This window comes from Dendrobium catenatum, unplaced genomic scaffold (genome assembly GCF_001605985.2).
Source record: "Dendrobium catenatum unplaced genomic scaffold, ASM160598v2 fragScaff_scaffold_629, whole genome shotgun sequence".
Lineage (NCBI taxonomy): Eukaryota > Viridiplantae > Streptophyta > Magnoliopsida > Asparagales > Orchidaceae > Dendrobium > Dendrobium catenatum.
Genome location: NW_021319091.1, coordinates 893,914 through 915,136, shown reverse-complemented (window position 1 = coordinate 915,136; position 21,223 = coordinate 893,914). Strand labels below are relative to the sequence as shown.

Sequence of the window (21,223 nt, the reverse complement as noted above, 5' to 3'; positions counted from 1 at the left end):
AGTGTTGGTGGAATTGGATGTTACCAAGGTGTATCCTGACAAATTCTGGTTGGGTTCCGAAAGCTTAGGCTATATACAATCAGTTATTATGGATCTCTTTCCTGCTTATTGTTCACATTGCAAGTCTCTAGGCCACCTAAAACTTGAGTGCCCTTCCCTTCAGCCTCGTGTGGTTGTGTCGCCTGTGGTTGAGGTGGCTCCTGTTTCTTTGGAATGTAACTTACCTGCTGTTGTACCTCTTGTAGTTCCTGCGTTGTTGAGTTCGGATAGTGGCAATTTGGCTGTGAATAATGACATTGATAATTTAGGTGGTATTGTTTGTGCTACTATTTCTCCCCGAGCCGGTTTGTGATTCCCCTGTTTTGGTCGGTTCAGAAGCTGTGGAAATTGCTGTGGAAACTGAGGTGGTTGATGATGCTAATGGTGTTGAGTTTGCCGCTATTCTATCCCCCGACACTCAATCGTTTAATCCTGTTGGTATGAAATTGACTTCCAATCGTGTTTGTCATAGCGTTAAGGGCCTCCCTCGTGAGGTTCCTTTAGTATATGTGATATGTTTTGGTTGGCCAATCTTTAAATTCTGAGAACTCTAGTCTCATTGGCCCGGTTAAGTCTGCTGTCGTGGAAAATTTGGATGAGGAAGTGTGTAAGGTGGTTGTCTCTGGTAACTCTAGTCTCATTCATAACGAACGCTTAGTGCATAATGATTTTGTGGATGTCCTAGTGACTTTTATGGATCCTAATGGATTAATGTATAATGTGAAGGATAACTCGGGCATTGATCTTAGAGTCCACCTGGACTGGCTTCACGATTACAGGTCTGAATCTGAGTCTGTTTCTGATTCTGTGGAATCTATTGATGATGGAGATCCTAGTAATTCTTTCAATTTGCTGCGCGATAAACCACTGGTACCTCCTGCTTCTCGTGGTAGATCTCGTGGGAGGGGTAGGCGTCGACGATGATTGTTGGTTGATGCGATGGTTTTGTTTTAATTGCTTTTAAGTGGTTTTGGGTTGTGGATCTTGTTGATGTTCTACCGTTGGTTTGCATTTGTGGTTGGTGGGTTGGCCATGCTAATTGTTTTTGATTGGACGATGAGGAAGCAGCGAGGCTGCAAGCGTCGTGGATGGCCAGGGTTGGTTGGCAACTTGGTTGGGCCTTCGATTTTGTGTTTTACCAGTGGATGACCACGCCCTGGCTACCCGAAGTTGGTCTGAGTCCGTTGATATCACCCCTAATCATTCTGGTCTTTTCTTTGGTATTGTTGTTTTTCCTATAAGCTTTTGATGTGGCCTTTGTGGGGTCTTCTTTTGTAACTTTCATTCTTTAATATATTTGGTGGTTAAAAAAAAACCATTAGTCCATTTACTTTGAGATAATAAATATTTGAGTGCCACCAATCTATTTAATAATGATGAGGAAATTTAGTGTTCTCAATATTAGATGTGTCATTATTTGAAATGATTTGATGTTTCATATTAAAGTATCAGATAATGAGGTCCTACAAAAAAATAAAAAATATTGTCTATTTAAGTGTTATGACTTTCATCTAACTAAAATAATATTAATTAATTGTTGCAAAGGTGTAATTTGAAACCCATAGAAGGAGCATTGATAAAATAAAAAATTTATATACTTCGCTCTCAAATTACTCCTTATTCTAAGTGCAAACCTTCCGCCCTTTGTCGTCGAACTACTCTGAAGCTAAGAGGCTAAGTCGCTAAGGATTCTTTTGGGATGATTTTCTTTTTGTTTTTTAAAGTAAATTTTTAGTATAAAAATTTAATTTTTTATTAAAAAACTATTTTTTGAAACATTAAAAAAGCCCTTCTAAATGAAGCCTAATTTTTCCATATAAAACTTAAGTTAGAGGAGGTGACAACTTGTTTGTGATCATTACAGCCAGCTTTTCTTGTCCTTAGAATGATGACATTTTAGTACTTAATCAAAATTATGAAGAAATGATGGATTGGTAGATCTTTGTTGCAAATTCAGCTAATAATACTCAAATAATATTCAGCTAAGATTAAAAAATTGTTCAGATTATTTGGAGGATGACAACCATAATGAGTTCCTAACATGTTTTTAATCTTACATGATAAAGCAAAAAAAGCATCATTACTCTTAGAACACAATAAAAGAGAGATTGTTGCCCTGCGGGCTAAGGGAAATTATTCGGTGTGGTCATCGGACGCATTCGGAGGTAAATCAGGATCGGCCACGTCACTTTTTTATTATGTATCGTTGTGTATCAGATGACATGTCATATCCTGATTTGCCTCTGAACAGTCCGATGATTATACATAATAATTTCCGTTGGACTAAAGAGACAATATAAAGTTACTACGCATGGAGAAAGTAATGAAGAAAAGAATGGTCAATAAACTCTTATGATCGAAAAGTCTTTGGATTATTCGGTAATAAAAATTCGATTATCAATTTCGGTCCTATAGCATAGCTGATAGTGATTGATTATCTATTTGTGAGATTATAAGTTCAAAAAATTAAATTAAAGTTTAATTGAATGACATAATAAATATTTAATATTATAATAATTATTATTTTATTAATCTAATTTTTATTATTCTAGATCTCAATACTTCTCAATTGAATATTTTAAATATGATTCTAATTCAAAATTTTAGGGCATTACATTTTAATTATTTATAAGATTTTTAATTTTAAATAAAAATAATATTTAAGTTCAAAAAACCTCTAGATTCTTCATAGTACTTCACTATTTCAAATAATTTTAAGTTAAAAAATCCTGAATTAAAAAAGGATTGAACTTGCTATAACCTCGACATTCTTCATTATAATTATTTGATCAACATCAAAATATTAGAAATTAATCTATATTAGACTTTCACGAAAATTTGAATCGGTTCACCAGTTCTTCGATTCAACAGCCGGTTTCGACCGACTCTGAATAGTTTAACATAGAAGCGGTTGTTTAGTTGGATCAAACCAGCCAGAGAATTGGTTCAAGGTCAAACCGGCCGATTTATTCCAATTTTTAAAATCATGTGTTTGACATCAAATTTTCTTGTTTATAATATTATCATTAAATTTTAAAACAAAAAATTTCCAACTTGTTTTCTTTTTTGTTTATTAATTTGATATTTAATAATATAACTCTTTCATAATTAACTTGACATCAAGATGGAATTGGAATGGACTCAAAACAAAAATGTTGATTCTTATTTTTATGTAGCACCTGAATTAAGCACATAACTCTTATATAGTTTCAAAATTTATTCATTACACCCATAAAATGCTGGAAATATACATATAAACCTCATGTAAAATTGATTTTTCACCCAAATATAGGTATGAAAATATGCAAATAACCACCAACATAGGGGTTATTTGTGTTATAACAATAATTTTTAATTATCAAGGTATTGTTCGCTTCCATCTCAATGTCTCACGGTTTTATCCAGTTGATGCAACTTTCAATGTCACTCATCCCCATATTGCTCACGCATGAGCATGCTTAAAGTTGAAGTTTCTTAATGAAATTCTTACTATGGCACCGCTAGGCACCTCGATTTTTATGAGTTTAGTTTCTTTTAAATTAAAAGGATTCCCAATTTTTCACATTTAAATAACTAATATTTTTATCATTATATTTATCTCAAAATTATTCACCAGACATATAGGATTCTAAAGAAAACCCCTACAAGTTAAAATGGTGGCTCGCATCATATAGTATTTTATCACATATAAGGTTCAAGAGGTGGTCCCCATAGCTTAACACTTTATCCTAATGGCACTTATTTTCCATCTTCCGGGTGGTGTATTACTTTGATAACATTCTATAATAGCCCAAACTTTTAACTATTAAGGAATCATTCGCTTCGGTCTAATGCTCTCACGGTTTAATTGATATAACTTTTCAAGAGATCACTTATTCAAATTTGCTACAGCATGAGCCCGCTTAACTTTTGAGTTTTTTAATCAAACTTCAACGATTATATCAAAAGATATTTCGATGTTTAAGAATTTAAGTTTTTTACTTAAGAAATTTCACAATCTATATATTTTGAAATTAAATTTTACTCTCCACACCTTCACTGTGAGACAAAAATTGTACAAATTTAGGGCAAAAAAATCAAAAAGTATTTAGATGAACTTTTCAAGCTGGTATATTAAAAATATGATACTGACTTATCATATACAATTGAAAAACATCTCTCAGAAATAAATTGTATTCATATTGATAAGTCATATATAAATGTTATTAAACATCAATTTGGTAGGTATATATATATACGGGCGGATCCAGCTTCTTTTTTCAGGGTGGGCAAAAAAAATTTTTTTTGTGGGGGATGGGCAAAAATGCTTAGGATTGATTAAATGAGGGCAAAAAAATTTTTTGAGAGAGGGCAAAATACCCAAAATACTCAAAATATTTCAAAATATCTCACTAAAATTAAAAAAAAAATTTTTTTTGAGGGGGGGCATTTGCCCCACCCCCCAACTAAATGGGGATCCGCACATGTATATATATATATATATTTGCATGCATATAATATTATACAATTATACTAATTTTTTTTAATTTATATATTTAATATTTATATTTTTATATTTATTTATATAACATCAAAATCTTTCAATTATTTTTTAATTAAATACTTATATATATACGGGGAGAGAGAGGGGGAGAGAGGGGGAGAGAGAGAGAGAAAAAGAGCCGCTTTTTTCATGCAGTCGTGGCCCTCGTGGGGGGAGATTAGGAGAGATAACCGACCGCAATAATTGACAAAATTCACTTTCTTCTCCAACCCTCAATACTTCAAAAGATTTCTTCATCTTCACTTCTCATCTGCTATCTGCCGGAGACCACCTACTTTTACCCTCTTCTCAATAAATTACCAATCATTTATGAACTTTGGCTTCTTCTACCCCATTTTTCCATGTTTCTCTACACTTAGGTAGCCAACTCAATTGCCAGCCACTCTGATCCAGTGCTCTTCTTCTCCATCGATCTCGTCGAGACAATGCTCACCGCGAAGACCAAGTATGTGATTCTCCAACTTTTAGATCTAATGAGGTTCTGTTTTTCTTCCTTTTGTTTGTTTTCTTCTCTACTTTCTAGTAATCAAGATGCAATTTTCTGCTGCGTATTGGTGGTTTTGTTGGAGCTTTTGTTGAGTGTTGCTGTGTTGAAGATTGGTTTGTTGGCCTTTTCGTGTCGGTGGAATTGGGGTTTTTATTTTTGCTGTAATTTTCAGTTTATGTTGTCGGTTGGATCTTCTTTAAATGGAACAGTTATTATGGATTCCTTCAAAAGCTTTCTTTTTTTTATTGTTTCTGCTTTCTATTTTAGTTTGAAGATTTAGTTAATGCACATTCCTTGCCATTTTGGGTTGCTTTTGCGTTTGGTTCCTTACCAAGATGATCTTTAGTGCTTGCTTTCTAGGCGGCCTCTGCTTCTATAGATTACTGATTTATGCTTGAATCGTTATGGGATTTAGTAGGATCCAACATAATGGATATTGTGTATATTGGTGGTTGAATTTTTAACTTTTTTTTCTTTTGGCTTTCATATTTATAGATTAGTTGACTAAAACCTCTAAATTTGTTTCTACTGCAGTAATATGGATTATCTTTTTGTGTTTGTGAAGCAGATCTAGTTTATCTGATGCTCATAATGGAAAAAACACTCAAACTACTCCTAGGATTAGTAAATTGGTCAGAGGAGGATCCACAAAATCTGCATCTGGCTCACCTGTTTTACTCAGAAGTTTCACCAGTTGTGTTGATGGTTCTCCAAAATCTATTGATTCGAGACCGCCTACCGCGCATCGCTCAGCGAAGATCATCTTATCTGCAGATGTAATGGAATGGATATTCTAAATTCTATTGCGTTATATTATGTCCATTTCATTTCATTCTGATGCATTTAGAACTTTTCCATCTATTTTGGTTGCAGAAACTACCCAGGCCAACAAAAACACCAACATTGCAGCCAAGACTTGATGTTTTGCAGGAAGAACTTAGGAGGACGAGAGAGCAATTGGCTTCAGTTGAGCAAGAGAAGCTGAAAGCGGTTAAAGAGCTGGATAATGCAAACAGAACAGCTGACGAAAGTTACTGCAAGCTTAATGAAGCTCTTGCTGCTCGAAGCATGGCTGAGGAGAGCTCTAAGATTGCAAGGGTCAGGGCAGATAAGATACAACAGGCAGGCATTGAAGCTGCGCGGAAAAAGGAAGAGGAATGCCAAAACGAGATTGATCGTGTTCGAAACCGGCATGATTTGGATGTTTTATCATTACTTTCTACAACAAAGGAGCTAGAAAGGGTGAGGCAGGAATTGACATTGACTTCTGACTCTAGAGATAGAGCCATTTGCCATTCTAATGATGCAAGGAAAATTGCTGAGATCAATGCAGAGAAAGTTGACATCCTTTCCTCAGAAGTTAATCAGCTCAATGCCTTATTAGATTCAACTATGGATAGTTTAAGCAATGAGAATCAGGAAATTGTTAAGAAGATGAATTTAGAGATTGATTGCTTGAAATCTAAACTTGAGAAGACAAAGTTAACAGATGTAAAGTTGGTGGAGATGGAACTACTGTTAGAAGTGCTTAATACTGAGTTGAATGTTGCAAAAAGGGGTGAGTTCGATGCCTGTAAATTTGTTGATGAACTCAAGAAGCAGGTGGAATTGTTGTTAGTTCAGCTACAGGAAGCCAAATTGTCTCAGAAGTCCTCAACAGATTTGTCATATTTGGTCTCCAAACAACTCAATGATTGGAAGGTAGCATTGCTAGATTCAGAATCTGAGCTTGCCGCACTTAGAGAGAAGGTAAATACCTTGGGCTTTGAAGTTGTTCAGCACAAAGAAGAACTTCTAAACTCAGAGAAACTTTTGAGGGAAGCACATATTGAAGCATCGAAAACGGAAGAAACAGTTGTTGTTCTAAAATCAGAGCTTCAAAACTTGAAGCAGGAGAAATTACTTGCAACAGAAAATGAGAAGATTGTGGCCTCTAAAATTGAAAGCTTGTCTGAGGAGAAGATAAAGCTTATGAGGGAGCTTGAAACCGCTAGATATGAGAGTGAAAATAATAAGAAAGACATGGAAGAATTAGCTTCAGCTTTACGGAAAGTTTCTTTAGAAGCCAGAGAAACACGAGAGATTCTTTTGGAAAAGCATACTGAAATAGAAGATTTCTATGCTCAGACTGAACATTTGAGATCAGCACTAAAGAACACTGAAGAGAGTTATCAAGTTATGCTTGATGAAGCAAGGTATGAGATTATTTGCCTCAAAAAATCAATTGAAAGAAATCAAACTGAAGCTGAAAGCGTTGAAGCTGAATGGAATGTGAAAGAGCTTAATGTGAGTAGTAGTATCGACAGCACGAAAGAAGAATCTGAATCCAAATCATGGAAAGGAGCACACTATCAAGTAAATGCTAAAAAAGATGATAAATATCTAATGCTTAACAAGGTAATCGACTCTGAATCCGCTACTGCTGGAAATGGGGTTGCAGAAGATGCAAAAGCCGATCCCTTCAGCTTCAAGGAGAGCTCGCTCAATGTGGGCAATGAACTGCAGAATGTTAGATCAGAAAACTCTACCATTCCTGCACGAGAAACTGCTGGTATTGATAAGATAAAAGAGCTATCTATTTTTCTTGCAAAACCCAAAGCAACTAAGCCAAAGGATAGTGTTCTATCAAAATGTGATAATGAGTATGAAGTCCTTGATACCAATGCAAATTATGGTGAAAGAAAAAAGGCCAGTTCAGGCATGCAAGGTTATCTTGGCCAAGTTAAAGAAGAAAATGCCAATAGAATTCGAACTGCCAAAGTTGATACCTTGAAAATGGGGTCTAAGTTGCCTTTCTCTGCGTATGAGTGTGATGTTAAATCAATAGATGATGAACTGGATTCTAGGATGGCCAGCAGGAGCTTCAGAAAGGTAAATATACTGCCATCAGAAGATTTTAATGGCGATTCACTCAAACTCATCAGGTTTCAAGAGGTAAAAGTGAAGAAGGCTTTGCTGAACAAGTTGGGTAATCTTTTGAAGAGAAGTAACCATAAGTAAGATTATAGGCACTATGTAGGTATATCCTATGAAAGATACCATACTCCCCAAATGAATTTTCGCTTGAAAATGGGGTTTGCAACCTATATGATGGTTTGCTTAAATTCAAAGTTATTAGTTACTATTATAAAAATGTGATAAATTAATGGCCTTACAAACATTATATCTTGTTTATAAACTATATTTGATGAAATAGAGTGAAAAATATTATATATGCTTGGATTAACTGTCTTATATTTGGTTTAAAGATCTTGTATTTATATTTGCTATTTGCTAAACTTTTATATCTTAGTCAAATGCTGTATGTTTTATGTATTGATCAAGTCATTATACTTCAAAAACATCTCAGATTTGAATAAGATATTTTACAGCTGATGAAACATTGTATCTTCCAAACTTTTATATCAGGTAAGTTTTTTATATTGCATATCTTTCTATAATATTAATTAGTTAATAGTTGCTGTGGCCCTATTTTACATGTAGATTTAGCTGAAAGAGGATAGCATTACACATATTCTACACTCATTTTCTGCTTGTTAATCATCTTTTATCCAGTATTTACAAGTTTCCTTTAGGTTGGCATGGAAAGTGCAGAAAAGTAAGATAGAACATGTACTGAATACTGCTCTTTAGGTTGGCATGGAAAGTGCCGAAAAGTAAGGTAAAACATATACGGTGCTCGCCTCGCTGCCAATCTAGCCCCTTCCCCTGGAGAATTATTGTGCAGAGACCGAACGCAGAACGCCGTCTCGAGACTAACCATAATGCACCACATCAGCAGTACCGAACCACGGTAACGAACAAGGGGGTGATGTAGCGCATTCTCATTGGTCTTCGAACGGCGTTAGGAGTTTGCACTGAATAATTAATCCTTCCCCTGCCCGTCTCTTTGCCTTATCCCCTTGCTTCCCTCATTTGCTATTGCCTCTAAATTGTATTTACAATGTATCCTATTTGTACATTTTAAAATTTGTATCTAATCAAACAACTCATTAACTTATAAAATAAAATATTATAATTTAATTACTCTTAAAATACATATCAAACAAATGACCTTTAAGTCTGATAAATGGACAAATGCCAACAACCATAAACCACAAAAGCCTGATGATGGGTAGCTAACACCTCTCCTCCACTCTCTGGCTCTAACCTAAAAGAAATTAACACTATAATTTTAAATAATATTAACTAAATTAAATTAAACAAAACTTTAATGCACATTGAACATTTTGATTATTAAAAAGGAGTTGTGATAGTATTAACAAATACATGATCAAATCAGCCTATAAATAGACAAATTCTCAACATTAGAGGGTTGTTAGTTGGTTGTACAAAGCATTCAATTTCATCACATATGATAAATGTCTATCAAGCCATATAAGTTATTACTCAAAGTTGTTCACTCCAATGATTCATATTTGGAGAAATTATTACGTGCGGAGTCCGCTCGTAATTCTACGTCTGACTGTGATTGTACACAATGTGTATACACTCTGTACCCTTACATGTCTAGACGTAACTTTACGTCCAGACTCCGCACATAATAATTTCTTTCATATTTGACTATGTTTTCCATATCATTCATCATAGAGAGCTATCAATATTGACAACTAATTTTACTTAAACCATTAAAGTTGCTGCATGTCGGAAAAAGCTAGTAAAACATACTTTGTTGTATAATATAAATTTATGATAACTTTCTCTACTATTTTTAAATTTCTATAAATTAAATTTATATTATATATAATTATTTATAAAATAAATTTATTTCCCCATTAATTTAAAAATATTCGGCTAAACTAATAAATTGTTATCTATGTTAGTTAAATAAATAAGAATATTTAAAAAAATGTTTCACAAAAATTTATGACACGTGGCTAAAATAACCGCTGCGGACTTCAAAACTGAATTCAAACGCGCCTCCGTACCTCAATTCAGGTCCGGAACCTGTAGTCGAACCTTCGTTCTCAACCGGATTCCTCGGCTCCTCAAATCCTCCACCACCACCGCTCCGCTCTCTCCACACTCCCACACTCCAGCCTCAGCACCTCGCAGACATGATCGTCTTGCCCGAAGACATGGCCTCCTCCATCCTCATAGACGATCCCTTTAACCCCTACACCTTTCCATGCCCTCTTCCCTCCGCCACCGTCTCCTCTTGCGACTCCACTATCACCTCCAGCTCCCCACCCGACGCTCTTCAGCTCCGCCTTCAGGCTCTGATCGAATCGCACTCAGACTCCTGGACCTACGCCATCTTCTGGCATTCTTCTTCAAACGCCATGCTTTCCTGGGGCGACGGCTTCTACAAGGGCTCCCTTGATCCCCCCATCAACCACCGGCACCGCCCCTACTCTCCGGAGCAAGAGCACCGGAAGCGTGTGCTTCGTGAGCTCAACTCTCTTATCTCCACTTCGGTCGATGATGCCATCGAGGAGGAGGTAACTGATACAGAGTGGTTCTTCCTAATTTCCATGACTCATTGCTTGGTAGGTCCCACCTCCCTCCTGATCCAAGCGCAAATGTCAGCCGAAACTATCTGGATTTCAGGAAATAATCGATTGGGTGCCGCGCAATGTGATCGCGCTCGCCAGGCGGCGGCGTTTGGTATTAGGACGATGGCTTGCATTCCCGTCGCAAATGGCGTGGTGGAGCTGGGTTCCACGAATGTCGTATTCAAGAACCCCGACACCATAAGCAGAATTAGGGATTCCTTTAGCTTCCCTTCAGTAGAAATCCCAATTTCGAATCCGCAATTCCTTGTCGATAACCCAATTTCGTGCGGAGCTGTTACTCCTCTTCTCACGACCGCCGGATCGGAAAATTCGGACCTGGCTTTGACGGTGGAACCTGAAAGACGCCCTAGAAAACGCGGCCGGAAGACGGCTAATGAGCGGGACCAGCCTCTCAACCATGTAGAAGCAGAGCGGCAGCGGCGAGAGAAGCTTAATCAACTATTCTACTCACTCCGAGCTGTGGTGCCCAATGTATCCAAGATGGATAAGGCCTCCCTGCTCGGCGACGCCGTCGTTTACATCACGGAACTCCAGGAGACGATAAGGTCGCTCGATTCCTGTAATGAATCGCTTCGTTCTCAAGTGGATGTTCTGAAGAGCAATGTCAATGGCTTTCTTGCGGAAGTTGGTGGAAGAGAAGGGAAATTGGAGGGGCTTGAATTGGAGGTGAAGGTGATTAGGACGGAGGCCATGATCAGATTGCAGAGCAAGAGGAAAGGTCACCCTTCAGCAAAGTTCATGTCGGCGCTCGAGGCTGTCGGGCTCGAGGTGCTTTACGGGAGCTGCTCCGTGGTGGAGGATCTAATGCTACAGCAGTTTACAGTGAGGATGACGGATTTTAGATCGCAAGAGCAGCTTAATGAAGAGATATTTGCAAGACTTCTCGGTGATGCTGCTGCCGGCGGCGACTGCTTTCAGCAATTTTCGTAGCCGTCCAACTTCCAAGTTTCCGCCGGAACCCAGATTCAAAGTGACGCATATTTCGTGTTTTTTCGGGTGGACTAATATTTGTTTTCTTATATATATTTTCTCGGGCATATAAGTAAATACTAAAATTGTGATGTTGTATTTTTTTTTGTTTTTAGAATTAAGGGATAACTATCTGATTCATATACGCATAACTCAATTTAAAATCTCTTAGTTGATAATCAAAATGCTCAACTAATAGAACAAGAAAGCTTTGTGGATATTTAAATATGTAAAAAGTACTTCGTATGAAAATTTTGTTTTGGTGAGAACTCCTTTATTAGCGGGCAAATTATTAGGTCCAATCATCCAATGAAAACTTGCCACATGGATTATGTTTTGACTACGCTTTATGTGCGTTTTGACTGTGCTTTGACTGTGATTTACTTGCACTTTACCTGCGTTTTACCTGCGCTTTTGACGCATTCGACTTAAAATTTCGCGGACACGTACATTCCATATGACAAGTTTTCATTGGATGAGCAGATCTAATAATATGCCTTATTGGAGAGAGTCATCATAGATAGTTTGGTCACATAAAACGACGGCTTTCCGATGACCTAGTTAGGAAAGAAGAGGTATTAGATTTGACTTATGTTAAAAAATGTATAGGTAGACCTAAAAAAATTTGGTTATAAAATATTAGAAATGATATTTCTTTATTAGATTTAATAGATAATTTTGCTTTTAACATAATAAAATAGCGAAAAAAGATTCATGGTCTATTCAAACTTGATTTTTGAGTTAGCTTCAAGAGTTCTCTAATTTATCAATTACAATCATTTCTATAATTTTATTTTTTTTTATTTAGTATTACTAATATTAATTCAAGTTTATGTGTCAAAGCAGGCATATAATATAGAAAAGAAAGTAATTAATAAATAAAACTTGTAATTCATTCTTTCATTATTATGTCTTTGATCTTAAATATCTTAATTAATAGGATTATGATGAAAAAATATATCCCTAATTTTGAATTTTGCTTGAAAAAATGGTAAATTATTTTTATAATTTTGAGTAAAATAACAATAAAGTGGGATTTTTTTTATTACAACCACTCAAAATAAATTAGAATATAAAAATTTGAGAATTTTATTTTTCTGATTGGAGAAATTCAAAATCCATTTCAATCGTACCTCTTTCTATCTCCAACGTAACCTAAACTGAACAATCATAAAACATGGAACACGTTAAACATGTGATATATATGATGTTATATTTTATCATGCACGAATCACATAAAAATGAAGGCTCAATTCGTAAGAGCAGCTGGTTGAAGCTTCCTTGGATGATTGGAAGACTTTTGGCCAAAGGGGGATGGTATGGAAAGCAGGCTTCTTTTGGGATAATCTTTTTATTATTTTTAAAATAGGTTTTTTAGTACAATAATTTTGTGTTCAAAAAATAGTTGTACTTAAAAATAATTTTAGAAGGCATAAAGAAATCGTCCCAGGCTTCGTTTGTGACAGCTTTTGATCACATTTTTTTCTAATTTTAATTTTTTTTTGTTAAAAAGCAACTATGTAAAGCAGTTAGAAAGCTGTCACAAATGAAACTTAACTCCCCTCTTTGGGAATAAAGATGAAGGTGGGCATGCCATGGCTAGTTTTCAGCTTCACCCGATCATCACTGAGTGCAATACTGCTAGGGTTTCACCCTAGCAGCCACTCTTGCTTCCCGTTTCTTTTGGCCACCCCATGGCCTCTTGTCCCTAGGCGTTCATGTCGCCCTCTTATTTGTTATGTATTTGTTTATTTTAATTTTGGTGTTTTCCCCCTTTCGGTCCTTCTTCGCTCGGATGGCGAAGGTTCGGCTGGATGACCATGATTTTCTAGATGGCCGAAATTCGTCTTGTTCTTTTCTTGATGCTTTGTCTAGGGTTTCTTCATCTAATGTGTTTCCTGATATTAAAACTACGACTCATCGCGGGCTGCCGACATTGTGGATTTCCCAAGCATAAGTCTTGGATCATGCCAAGCCTTTTGAGTTTGTTCTAGTTGGTAAATTTCTGATTCGTAGACCATCGCTTGAAGCGATTCATAAGTTCTTCCTTAACCTTAAACTTATTGATGAATGTTTTGTGACTGTTTTGGATTCAAGGCACGTTTTAATCAAATTTCTTAACGATTTGGATTATTGTAGGGTTTTTTTCCATCGTTCCTACTTTGTTGCCAATTGCTACATGAAATTGTTTAAATGGTTGCCATTTTTCGATATCTCGGTAGAGTCTCCGATCATTCCGATTTGGGTTTCCTTCATAAACCTTAGACCGCATTTGTTTTCCCCTTGCATTCTTCACGGTTTAGATTCCTTATTTGGTCGCCCTTTAAAAACTGATCATTCTACTGTTGTTGGCTCGCGATCGTCTGCTGTTGTGGTCCTCGTCAAGTTGGATATTTCTAAATCATACCCTCAGTCTGTGTGGATTGGTCCGAACAATCTTGGATTTATTCAACCGGTTGTTATAGAGGAGTTTCCTTCTTTTTGTGACCATTGCAAATCCCTGGGACATGCTAAAAATAATTGTAGTTTGCTTAACCCCCATTCCTCCAAGGTGTCTCCGACTATAGTTTTTCATGCTCCTGTTCATATGGGGAATGTTGGTTCTTCTCATGTGCTTGCTCCGGATGTTGCGGATTTGTCTAGTATTATGACTTCTAACCCTTTGATGGTTACCCCTCTTCCTAAGCTGACTATTGTGGTCAATGGATTGTTTCCCAAGTTGCTCATGTTGGCCCTTCTTCAAATTTGGTTGACCCGTCTCCTTTTGGTATTTCTTATGGGTTGGATGTGCATGCTATCAAGTCGTTCCTTGTCCCCTTTCGTCTCCTAATTCCAATGTTGTTGTTGTTAATGTGGAGGATGATCGTGCTCCTAATAATGAGGGAATTTTAGCTGGAAATGATATGCATGCTGGCATTATGTTAGTTGTTGCCTCCTCGTTTGAACATGTTGCGCCTTTAAATGATGGTTATAACCCTTGTTTGGTTAGTTCTGTAGTTTCCCCCATTGTGTCCCATAGTGTTGTTGGAGATTCAGGTAGTTTATATGGTAATTTGCATCTTGTGGTTAATGATGATGTTTGCCCCTTGAATAAATTGGTATCTGATGCTCCTGTTGGCAGTCCGAATGACTTGGGTGTTGTATCTATACATAATGCTCTTTTTGATGTGTCGTGGGTGAATGCCCCTATTGAGCTGATTTCTTCTTTAGATTTGAATGCTCAAGTTATGGGCAAGTACTTGGATCAAATCGATTGGCTTGATGGTTCTTCTACTTCTCAATATGGGGATGTTGAGACTCACATTGACACTATAGATGATGATAATGTGTATAATTTGGAAGTGAGTCGTTATGTCCCGAGTGGTTGCAAGCGACGTACACAAAAAGCTAAAAAGAAGTAATTCGGTGTTGGTTTTATTGCTCATTATCATTCTATTGGCAAATTGGTGTTGTTTGATTTTTTTGTGGTTAGACGGACTATGATGAGGCAGGCCTCCTACACACCTCTATGGATGGCCATGACTTGTTTTGAAAACTTTGGTGGACCCTCTTTTTATTGTTTTCGATGCTGGATTTTGTTTTGAGAACTTTTGCTGCAGTTTGTTCTTTCTCCAATGGATGACCCTTGCCTGGCAACCGGTTGGTGTTCCTGTGTTCGGACCTTCAGATTATTTATCTTCTCCGGCTTACTTTGATTTTTTGGCTATTAAAAAAATAAAATTGAAGGTGGGCATGAACTTGGCCATGGTGCTTTTTGATTGCTTTCTAGGATAGCAGCTTAATGTAAATTTTTTATTTTTTTCAATTTTTATTTTTTTACTAAAAAATTATTTTGAGAAGCAGCAAGAAAGCGTCCCAAACGAAGTCTAAATTCAAGATTTTTTAATTGGGAGATTAAAAGACAACTTGGGATAATTTTTTTACTATATTTTTCAAATGTCAACCAGAATTTTATTTGACTTCACAATCAACTTTATAAAAAGCTTTAGCCATTCCAAGCAGACACCAAAAAGTTAAGTCCAACCGCCCATTTAACATAATAAATCTCTGCTTGAAATCGAAACTTAGTGCTGGTAGATTTTTTTTAAAATTTTAATCTAAATGTTTGTATATGTGCGTGCAAAACTTAATTATAAGATTAAAAATAAAATTTTGGCGTCCATAAATTTATATAACTATTCTAATTGGATAAAGTTTGTTAAACATAATTAAGCCTTTATTCCCAATTACAAAAACGTTCCATGCTTTCAAGCAAATAACATTAATTAAGATAAATTCTCGCACACAACACATACATAAATTTCATACCGAAAATCTATTATTAATAGCCAGAGCCTCCAATCAACAAACTAAAACGAGCTGCATGTGATTCCAATATCACTCGCACTAAATATTCCTATATATTGGATTCTAACTTATTCGTGCGTGAAATCAAAATCTTACTCACAAATATAGATAAAGAACAAGCGAAAAAATTGAAAGCGAAAGAGAACTTAGAGATAGATATTTATAGATTTATTAGAATGATAAAAATTACAAATGTTGGGATATATCTTATTAACCTACTATTTCTAAGTTTGGGAGAAGTTAAAGTGCTACATAAAAGATTACATACTAGTAAAATTATATGATAAGCACAACTCACATTGGTCTATTGGCTGAGAGCTTTGGCTATCCATCAAGAGATCTTAAATGCGAGTCTTCATATTTGATGTGTGTGTGAATTTGTCTTAATTGGCCTAAAAATCCCCTGAGGAAAAAAATAAAACTTTATTAATAATTGTTATAATTTCCATCAACGCAAAGGGATAAGCTTCCAACTCTATCACCCCAAAATTAGAGCAATTATTACGTTCGGTCACCGAACACGTTCATATACCAATAATCACACGCCACGTCACCTGAAACTCGATATTAAGCACTCGATATTGCTCGATATACATTCATATCCGTTCAGATTTGACCGGAGATAATAATTATTCCCAAAATTAGCTTAGAAAACGAGAGCCTCTGATCCTTTCTGAAAATAAAAGTCTGGCAGTTCCATGCCAATCTCCAAATAAAGCTTTATCTCTTCTGAAAGCCAATCTTTCAATCCCTTCCTTTATTTAACTCATTCCACAGGCCTCAATAATATTAGAACTTGCCTTCTCCGATGAGCCTCAATTGCCTCCGGTGTGACAATGGTGGCAGCCCCGCCGTCAACCGGCCGGAGCCTGGCAAACACCAATGCTTCCATTGCTGTGGAGTACTCCAACGCTCATTCTCTGCCAATTCTTCGCCCCGTCTGCACAACAAATTGCTGCGGCGAAATAGTTCGCTTGAATCGAGCGGCCGACGCAATAAGGGCCGCCATAAGGTTGCTAATTCCGTGAGGACCTTGTCAAATAAGTTCGTCAAGCACACGGTGGTGCCGTCGGCGGTTGGCGAGCCGCGGCTTGTTCGTAGCGGCGGGATGCGGCGGGATTGGAGCTTCGAAGATCTGAAGAGCCGACGGAATGCTCGAAAGCATTGAAATGAGCGATTCGTATTTGATTAGTATTTTGTTTTATATTATTGTAATATAGAACAAACAAATACTAATCAATTACATAAAAAATATTATCATTTGTAATGACCTAATTACATGTGGGGATTTGAACATAAATTTAATTGTGAGTTTATTTATTGCTAATTACATTAAGTTATCAATGTAAAAAGGTGTTTATTGTCTATATCATTAGAGTTATTGAGTTATTATATTGATATATCATTTGTGCTAGATATTTATTGTTAAAATATTTAGTATTTATTATTGTAATATATTATCGTGTCGATTAAAAGAGAAGCATAAAATTAAGTGTTGCATATGCTAAGGTGGATGAGTGGTTTTACACAGAGATAGATTGTGAAATGAGTATACGTGCATGATGTCGAAGCTAAGCTGCTTAATCCTATTAACTTCAGGCCAAATTAATTCCATATGGTAGTTAGTATGGTTATATATGTGTAATGTTCCTTAGGTTGAGTGTAGCCTATTATGTTGTTATATTTGTCTATAAATATATAGCTAATACTTGTAATAGGGGATGATTAATAAGATTGGAGTTGAGCTTTGTTCATTTCTGTATCATAAAGTGTATTAAGGTGGTAGTTTCCAAGGAGTTCTTGGAGTTGTGCTCGGCTACAGTCACCTGATCATTGACGAGGAGTTGTCAAGCCCCCTCTTGTCCGGTGTCAACTTAAAAAGTTGGAATAGTTCTAGTGGCAGATAAGATAAGGGAGAGTCGCCTTGAATGATTTGATTACATAAAACAATGGCGGCGTACCGATGACTCTGTTAGGAGAGTAGATATATTAGACTTGTCCTATGTTAAGAAAGGTTGAAGCATATCTAAAAAGATTTGACTGAAAAATATTGTAATTGACCTTTTTTATTCCATTTAAAACTCCGTGGAGAGAAATGATTCATTTAGCCCAGAACACATACATCGTGGGATAAAGGCTTATATTTTTGTTGTTGTTGATGTATCATTATAATTGAGAAAATGGTTAGTTGTTAGGGTTATTTTCTTATTACTATGCTCTTTTGCCAATATTTAAGCATTCTAATATTTAAATATTATTCAATTGAATAATAATCATTAAAATTCTAGTTTTCTAATAGATATACTATTATTTTCTATGTTTTTAAATAAAAATTGCCATTGGATTGGAATTGCTTGTAGATTTATGCTTGACTTATGTGAGTGAAGTAAATATATTTTAATATAAAATTTGTGTGTTGTGTTATGTGTGAGCAATTCAATATGTTATGAAATGGTGGGCTTTTTTTTTTTTTTTTTTTTTTTTTTTTTTTTTTTTTTTTTTTTTGGAGATTTACACGGATTAGATTGAAAATTTTATTATTTACAAAACTATAATCTAAGTTCTAAAATAAACTATAAAACTCATATATTTGTATTTCTTACCTTCAAAATATTGAGAATATAAATAATACAAAAATATACAAATTGGTTTCATAGTCGAGATTAGAATAATATTATTTTAAACGAGGGGAAATAAAAACTAATTAAAAAAATATCTTTAGAAAGTAGTAAGAAAATTATGTCATAGTCTTAAGTTTTGTTTGGGACGCCTATCTTACTGTTTCTTAAAGTAATTTTTTAGAATAAAAATTAAAATTTTTGTACTAAAATTTTGTTTTAAGAATCATTAAGAAAAGTGTCCCAAACAATGTCTTAGCCTTCGTTTGGGACGATTTTTTCTGCTTCTTAAAGCAGCTTTTTAGTATAAAAATTTTAACTTTTGCGCTAAAAGGCTACTTTAAAAAATAGGTAGACAACCATCACAAACGAAACCTTTTTTAAATCATGTTTTGAAAAGCTTGAAAGCAAAGCTCTTCCGTTGCCATAATGTATTAAGACGGCCCCCATATTCTAATTTTGATTCATTATGGATTCATTAATTTACTTGTCAAATAAGGGTGCATATTATTTGGATAAAATCAAAAATCAAATTGAATAAACATTAATTTAATTAAATTGGTTTAGTTATTAAAATATTAATTCAATTATTTATTATTTTTTATTTTTTTATTTTAATTCATTATTCAATATTTTAATCTTAAAAATCTATCAAACCGAAAATTAAATTTGCGATTTTTTTTCTCAAATATTAAATTAAAGAATCCTATAAATTATAAATAAATAAGTTACAGAAAGATAAACGTAACATATTTATTATTCAACTGGTCAAATCTTCAAATTTACATAAATATTATTTGATATTCTTCTTGATATTCCTTTTTTTTTTTTGTGGAACCTGTGTATCTACCCGCTGCCACCTCCTAAAAGAGGTGCTTGGCAGCGTAACTAATCCCTCGGAGAGTCTACCAGCAACCAACCCCATGGTGCAGGACTCACAGTTCTTTTCTCTCCACTTAAGGAGTCGTGCCGTATGAGTGGGGATTTGAACTTGGGATGGGGGGTTCCCAAACAAGCACGATCACCAGCCCACCTAAACCCGGTGGGGTAACATAATTATATTTCAATTCATAAAAAATCTAATTGATCTGAACAAATTAAATTTTAATTTAAAAAATAATTTTAACGGTCTATTTTTTTTTAATTTTTCAATCAAAATTAATTGATATTTAATTAATTCGTAAATCAAACTCCTCAAACTAACCAAATACATAGCCCCCTGCTTATAAATGAATTTACAGTAATTAAGCAATAAAAGACTAGAAATATATTAATTAATAAGATACAACTCAATATTTTATTTATGAAAGACATCAAATGATCCCTATAACGGTTAAAAATCTTTCTTATAATAGGGTAAATTTTAAAACATCGAGATATTATTCGTTTTGATCGAATAGTCTGATTATTTTATCAATCAACTTTTCAGAAACTCATTCATCTTAGAATTTATGGAATAGCTAGCAGTTTAGCACGTATAAATGTAGAGTTTTTAATTATTTTTTTGGGGCATTTGATCTATTAATGCTTCGTTTGAGATGATTTACTTACTGCTACTTAAAATAATTTTTTAGTACAAAATTTTTAATTTTTGTACCAAAAAACTGCTTTAAAAAATAATAAAAAAAGCCATCACAAACGAAACCTAGCTAAGTCAAACATACACATATCACATATGTAAGCTTCGAATGGAAGAGCTTTTGGTTAGTAGCCAAAGCCCTCAACGAACAAACCAAGATAAGTTACTGTTGGATATTTGTTCCTAGATTTAGGATTATTTTTAGTTTAGGTTTCTTGTTTGACATGTATGGTCAATAGTGTAGCTATTTGTATAGCTTTAGAAGTCTATATATAGGAGCTCTTTAGGCTGTAATAGCCGGCCAAGAAAATAAAGTTTTGTTGTATTCGGCTCTCCTCCCCTCTCCTCTCTCTCTCCTCCTCTCTCAAGATCATGAGGAAGTGCTTCTTCCTTTCAAGTGAAGGATCTTACATTTGGTATCACAGCCACGGTGGTGACGATCTCGAGGTGGAGGAGCCGAAGGTGGTTTTCTTGTCCATAGAAAACGATTCAAGAAAGCGGAGACGCAGCAAACTCAGGCGGCGAGGGTCTGATATGATGCTAGCTTGATCGCGCGAGTGAAGCCGGAGGCGACTTTGGCAGGCAGCGCTGGTGGGCGCGGTGGTCCGTAGCAGTGCGCGTGGGCTCCTCTCTCAAGATCATGAGGAAGTGCTTCTTCCTTTCAAGTGAAGGATCTTACATTTGGTATCACAGCCACGGTGGTGACGATCTCGAGGTGGAGGAGCCGAAGGTGGTTTTCTTGTCCATAGAAAATGATTCAATAAAGCGGAGACGCAGCAAACTCAGGCGACGAGGGTCTGATATGATGCTAGCTTGATCGCGCGAGTGAAGCCGGAGGAGACTTCGGTAGGCTGTCACGACCCGACCCGACGGGGACCGATCCCGCCCGAGCCGGACCGCGACCAAACCTCTTTATCCAGGATCTGGCTTTGGAATTTGGTTACTGAACTGAATCTTCCAAATTAATCAACTCAACAGACACACAAACACAGAATAACAGAGCTATTATAAGTCACCAAATGCAGCGGAACAAAACATCTATATTTTTCATTTTCCTCAAAACAATCATCTACAAATACAGTACATGGCTTTTGAACAGAAAGAAAGACAGAACAGAAAAGCCAT

General features: G+C 35.6%; 3 protein-coding genes across 4 annotated transcripts; all 3 read left to right on the top strand.

Annotated features, from left to right (window-relative positions):
- Positions 1-4,683: 4,683 nt before the first annotated feature.
- LOC110094462 (WEB family protein At3g02930, chloroplastic) lies at positions 4,684-8,295 on the top strand. Of its 2 annotated transcripts, none has more exons than XM_020819711.2 (3): positions 4,684-5,027; positions 5,638-5,845; positions 5,943-8,295. In XM_020819711.2, the coding sequence occupies exons 1-3, from the start codon at positions 5,008-5,010 to the stop codon at positions 8,067-8,069; spliced, it is 2,355 nt and encodes a 784-aa protein (XP_020675370.1). In that variant the 5' UTR covers positions 4,684-5,007; the 3' UTR covers positions 8,070-8,295. The 2 variants fall into 2 exon arrangements, with proteins under 2 accessions (XP_020675370.1, XP_020675369.1); XM_020819710.2 differs by having other exon boundaries at positions 5,635-5,845.
- Positions 8,296-9,933: 1,638 nt separating this feature from the next.
- Positions 9,934-11,670, top strand: LOC110094435 (transcription factor MYC2-like). Its single transcript, XM_020819667.2, has one exon. It carries the CDS (start codon positions 10,127-10,129, stop codon positions 11,513-11,515), a length of 1,389 nt encoding a protein of 462 aa, XP_020675326.1. The 5' UTR covers positions 9,934-10,126; the 3' UTR covers positions 11,516-11,670.
- Positions 11,671-16,709: 5,039 nt separating this feature from the next.
- Positions 16,710-17,069, top strand: LOC110094438. Its single transcript, XM_020819673.2, has one exon. It carries the CDS (start codon positions 16,710-16,712, stop codon positions 17,067-17,069), a length of 360 nt encoding a protein of 119 aa, XP_020675332.1.
- The last annotated feature ends 4,154 nt before the right edge of the window (positions 17,070-21,223 follow it).